This window comes from Brassica oleracea, chromosome C4 (genome assembly GCF_000695525.1).
Source record: "Brassica oleracea var. oleracea cultivar TO1000 chromosome C4, BOL, whole genome shotgun sequence".
NCBI lineage: Eukaryota > Viridiplantae > Streptophyta > Magnoliopsida > Brassicales > Brassicaceae > Brassica > Brassica oleracea.
The window spans coordinates 44911388-44917501 of NC_027751.1; the positions used below are offsets into that span (position 1 = coordinate 44911388).

The 6114-nt window shown below is 31.8% G+C and overlaps 1 protein-coding gene across 1 annotated transcript; it reads left to right on the forward strand.

Annotated features, from left to right (window-relative positions):
* The first annotated feature begins 832 nt into the window (after positions 1–832).
* LOC106341335 (RING-H2 finger protein ATL72) lies at positions 833–1418 on the forward strand. The gene has a single exon (XM_013780121.1). The coding sequence runs from the start codon at positions 901–903 to the stop codon at positions 1327–1329; it is 429 nt and encodes a 142-aa protein (XP_013635575.1). The 5' UTR covers positions 833–900; the 3' UTR covers positions 1330–1418.
* Positions 1419–6114: the final 4696 nt, after the last annotated feature.

Sequence of the window (6114 nt, forward strand, 5' to 3'; positions counted from 1 at the left end):
GGCTCGGCCGACCAATTAGCAATAAACAAAATATAAGGCGGCTCAGCCGACCAGTTAACAACAAATATAAAATAAAGGCGGCTCGGCCGTCCAGTTAACAATAAATAAAATATAAGGCGGCTCGGCCGACCAATAAATTAATTAAAATATTAATAAATAATATAGGCGGTATTCCGGCCATTATAACATAATATAAATAATAGTACAGGCGGTATACCGACCATTATAACAGGGTATATATGATACAATAAATTTTACCGAATTTCAGAACGATCGTGCTGATAACGTGTTATAAAAAAATAGAATTTTATTGTATCGAAGAAATTTAAATAAGGGCAAAATTTTATACCCGTATGAGAAGATAACACTGATAGCAAGAGAGGATGTGTTATTAGAAGAAGAAGGAAATGGTGTGTTTACAATCGATCGAAACGATCGTTTATATAGAAGAGAAATTCACTGTGCAAATAGTGCAGCGGGCCCCATATCTTTTATATTTTTCAACGTTTGCGGCTAATCTTTCATAACAAAATAATAATTGTTCAGTCGTTTTATCAAGGAGTAACCGAAAGAAACCCCAGATTAAAACAAACAAGCTTAATTTTAAATTCAGTTTTCGATTTCATGAATAGAAACGCTCAAGGTTCATGATAATTTAATCAAAACCTTAATTTTAATTAACCTCTTAACTACAATAAATTAGCAAGGATATCCCCCTCTTGATCCTTCCCGCCACCTTTCTCTCCACAAAAGTATAACTAATGAAGTTAATTCAGTTTTAAACAGTTCATTACACACTCGTTTAAAATTACACACTTGTTTAAGACGAGAGATCATTGTGAAATCATAAATATTATAATATTCGCTATATTTTAAAAATTATACATAAAGAATTCGAAGATGGCTTCAAGTTGCTGTGGAGATTACGTTGCTGCTTCGCCGGAGATGGCGGTGACGGGAAGCGAATCAATCTTATTGAGGCTTCTATGCGTCGTCTTCATCGTCCTTTTCTACGGTTCGATATTTCTTCTGTGCTTCGTGATGTACCCGAAGGATCAAAAATCAGAAATCGGCGATGAGGAAGCCGGCGAGCCGTTGCCGGCGGCGGTGAGGCTCACGAAGAAAGGAGAGAAATGCGGCGGTGACGGCGACGGGATCAGAGCGGATGTGTGCGTGATCTGTTTGGAGGATTTCGAAGCGAACGACGCCGTTAGGATTCTGGTGGGATGCAAGCACGTGTTTCACGTGGAGTGTATAGACTCGTGGTGTTTCTACAAGTTGACGTGTCCGGTTTGTAGAAAACCGTTCCAGTGGTTTGGTGATTGGTAAGGGTAAAGAGATAAGTTTAGGGTTTAAATGTTCGGTACCATCCGGTTTAATCCCATTTTGGAAATTCGTACGTTTGTGGGATTAAGAAATCCAAGGGGATCCTCTTTTTTTTTTTTTTGGATCCGATCCTTTGTGATGTACGTGTACAAAAAGTTGATTATATTAGTGAATAATACGGATTATGCTTTGATTTTGATTTTGGTTTAGTACAAAAACGATTAGAACCAATTAAAAACTAGAAGGAAAATCGTTTTTTTAACCATGAAAGTGGCAAAGATTTCCACAACTGGGTTTGAAGAAACATCAATGCGAACTGAATTCTCCTCGCTCGGATGTTGTTCTGCGCTTTACCATTGTAATTTGTTGGTAGCTTTTCTTATTAAAATATAGTGATTTGTCATTTTATGTATGAGTTTCTTGGTTTGATGATTTTAAATTCCATTGAAATTAATTGTTTGAGACTTCTATTGATAGTTAAAATTATTGTTTTCTCCTTATATTTAAATAGCAAACACATGAACGAATATGTATATACATGGTATCGCATGATGAACATTTGTTGGTATGTAAATTCAAAAAGTAGGCTTCGTAAAATAATGATAACTAGGATTCGTCATTCAAAATGTGTCAGTATAGTCATCTATGCAATGAAAGAAACTAGATTCGTAGACTATCCACCGGAAGAGGTTATTCTTTATTTCTGCGTCTGATTTGCAGATTAGAATTGATTTGTTTTTTGTTGGTCGTTGCAATTAAAGAGATCTAATTTCGATGTCAAATTGTCTTTTGTCTTTTCTAACATGTTTAAGATTGTGTTCAAGTTGTTTTAAGATTGAATTCTTGTCAATATAGATAACACTTCAATCATACTGAAGCAGATTTTTCTTCCAGTAGAGTAAATTCCAAAAGATACATTCTTGAGCCAGTTATATTTAATAATAATACCATATCCATCAGAATCGGAATGATGATGGAGTGTAACATGCAGAAACGTTGGTTTGGTCTAATTGTGGCCAGACGGATAATATCTTTTTAATATCGTGCTGAAATTCTGCTAAAGACCACTTTTAATTTAGAGTTGAAAGTAGTATCTTATAATTCAACGGATCGACATCTATATAGGAAACACCCAAGTTGAATTGGGCTGATGGTCGAATTCAAGGAGGCTAAATTATAAGCAACATACTGCCTAGGCCTAGAAATTTCCAGTCCATCAAAAAGGAAAAAGAAAAACTCATACTATTAAGACACAATATGTACTTATCTGGAGGACTTTAAAACCTATATTTGATAAGAAACCCCAAAATTCACATTACTAAAATAAAAAGAACATCAGACAAAACAATAAACTGATAGGCTTCCTACATCAACTGGGAATTGTGCTTGCTTTATGATCACTTTTTTCTTATCTTATATATTAAAATAATGAGATTGAACATGAAGCCAACCCAAAACAAGAAAAGTAACGAAACATCCAAGCATCAAGCAACTTGGGGACTACTGCAAAACGTGATGATGATCACAACGACTCTCAGTCTTTCACGGTGTTTCGTGGGTCGAGGTTTTCTGCGACTCAAGACCACAAAGTTTTAAGGACCTCCAGTATTTGATTGGGTCTTTTTTGCATGACTTATTTTCTAAATTATGTCTACTTTGTTACTTTTATGCTTTAGATATATTTTACGCAACAATTATTTTCACAAGATGCTTATGTCACAATAAGGAAGAAAGGTTGAAAACTCCTCCTAACCTAACTTGCCTCCTCATAATTTCAATTTCGGCGTTGACTTGTGTAAACAAAACCACCAAAGTACATGTGAACCGTACGGATAAAGGACATCATCTGAAGAGTCACGGGACTGTTCTTCGCTGACATCATGAACCACTTTGACACTTACTCCCTCAATTTGTTTGACTTCGTCATTATATTTATTTATTAACCCTTCTTTACTACCTCCCTTATTTCTAGATGAAATATCATTTTGAAGCTGCAACATCATGTAATAGTAGCTATGTTTTATAAGTTTAATGGGACTATTTATGTTTTGAAGTTTTGACTTTCTAGAGTGACCGAAAAAGAGTTTTTTTACATGGTAATTTGAGTCATAGTAAATGTATTTGGTGGTAGTTGGATCTAATAAAACGGTGAATAGTAGTATCATCTAATCATATAGGAGCTAGACTATACAAATCTGAAAAAGTCAGACAACTTTGCTGGAAATAGAGTAACATATTGAATTAATAAAAAGCGTTTTAAAAATTTTATTGTCTTTTTTGGAACACAATTAAAAATTTATTGTCATCACATAAAAATATAGCGTCGCACGAGTCAATTTTTTCTTTAATGATAAAATTAATCTTTTAACATGACTACTTATAAAAGTTGGCAAAACGAGTACTTAATTAACTAGGGATGTTGACAAGTGAAATGTAGATGTTTTTGCAATTTTCATACAAATGGGTAGATGTACAAATTAGTGGATAAAACTACAAACCCGGTCAATTGACTGGTTTTCACTTTTGAGATAGATGCGCTATGTTTTTTAGAAGAAGATTTTGAGAGTGTAATTAAGCTTGGTTTACATTCACGAGAATAGAAACGTACGTGTGTATTCACTAGCAAATGAGGCCAGAAACAAAAGCATAATATGTTTTCCAAGTAAATTAGATATGGTAGGAAAGAATTATTTCTCGATTAAAACTTGGTTTAATCATATGGAAATTGACAACAACAAAAAAATAACTCGCCGAAGCAATGCGATATCCGTATGTATGTAGGAATATATAGCAGTCATATATAAGCTGGTTATCTTAACACAATTGGGTCAAACGTAATTAGAAGAAATTGTATTGAAGTTATGATGAGCTACAAGTAATTTGATTTTTTCACGATAGAATCGTGACTAGAAATGAAAAGAAGATATGCGATGACTAAGGTTGAAAAACCTTAAAAGTCAACAGCCCCTTTTAGCTTTATTTATCATATTAGATGCATGACAGCGGATTTATAACGTACTATAGATTATATATATACATTATCACATGAAATGTTAGCACTTGCTAAGTTTATTGATAAAGCAACACTTGCTAAGTTACAAAGGTTTAATGCAGATTACAAAGCCACATATGATAATTTAACAATGTTCTGATTTTGTATTCTATGATATTATTAACATAAGCTTAATTCAATCGTAATCTAATTAAGCTTATTGATCATGTCTTTTATATAGTTTGTTATCTAAAGCATTGGTAATAAGTTTGCACGAGAACTTTGTGGTGGGAGGCTTATTGGATTAGATGTTTGAAAAGATTTTTTTTTTCAAATCTCTCCTTACTGAATTTGGCATTTGTACGATTTTTTTATAATCTCATCTTATTGGAAAAATTATTTGTACAAATTCCATAAAATCTCAGTTTAATGGATCAATCATTTTTAGAAATTTATTTAAATCCAGCTTATTGGAAATTAGAGATTTTATCAATGAAATATATCAAATACTATTGAAGGGATTTGAGAGGTAATTGATAGTTAAAATTAGTGAACAGAAATACCATCTCTTATGATGTATTTGATTGTTTTTATAAATTTTTTTTTTTATGTTTTAGTTTTAATTTTAAAAATAAAAAATTGAAATAAATAAAAAATAAAAAAATACTGGAAATCAATATTATTAACAATTATTTTAGAAAAAAAAAACAAACTAATATCATCTTCTCATTTCAATATAAAAAAAGTTTGATAAATAAATTAATATTATATACCATTTAAATAATTTTATTTAAAAAAAAAAATCTTAAAAATCTTAAAATATTCACCAAAATCCTTAAACTTCTACCCAAATTACCACCAAATTCCTCAAAAATCCATTTCGTTTTCACCAGAGTATATAATGCTATATATATTTTTATTTGAACCCGAAAACAAAAGTGCAAAAGTCTTACTCAAAAAAAGTGCAAAAGTAGATCTTTTACTCTTTTACAATGTGTCGTCGACTGAAAAGAAACACGGACATTAAATCTTTTAGGTTGGATAGCTTCTTATCTAGATGCTTTCACGGGAATTCGTTTGATCCTTTCTAGCGAATAACACACTTATTATTTGCTCCTCACTACTACTAATTGAGAGGAAGCACTATATTGATATTATAAGCCCCACTAACCACGAGCCGTTTTTGCCACCTGACTTTTCTCAAGATTTAATATACGGTATGTTTTGAGTTATCTCCATTAGCCAACTAACAATAAAAGCCTATTTATTAACTATGTGCATATGAACATTTCAAAACATTACTGTTCAAAAAATATTTCAAATCATAGTGACAAGTTAATGGTTTGTTTAGTGTTCTCCTAGAAGTGATTACAATCGGATAGAAAAGGATCCGATATTTCCTTCAGTTTTTGTGTACGAATCAAACATTCTTTCTGTTTTCATATATATTAATTAAAATATCGTATTATAATATACGGTTATCAGTTTTCAATACAAACAAATAAATATTAATTCATTTATTTTTTTAAAAATTACTACTATTAAATAATAAAATTTATAAAAGCACATAAATGGGTATTTATGGAACATATTTTCCCAAAATGTTTATTTTATGAAACAGAGATAATACTACTTAGTAAAGAAAAGGATTGTGTTGTTGGAGTTTAAGCTTAGGCCATGCGCATCAGGGGATCATGAGGTGGTCGTGGCCTCGAGTTCTTAGGCCCAAATGATTTAAAAAAAATGAAAAATCACTACAAGAAAACACATGCTTAACTACGAAAATTAACGAGGAA

What these genes read in the sequence shown, in the direction of transcription:
- LOC106341335 (XM_013780121.1), top strand. Translation starts at nt 901, where the DNA reads ATGGCTTCAAGTTGCTGTGGAGATTACGTTGCTGCTTCGCCGGAGATG.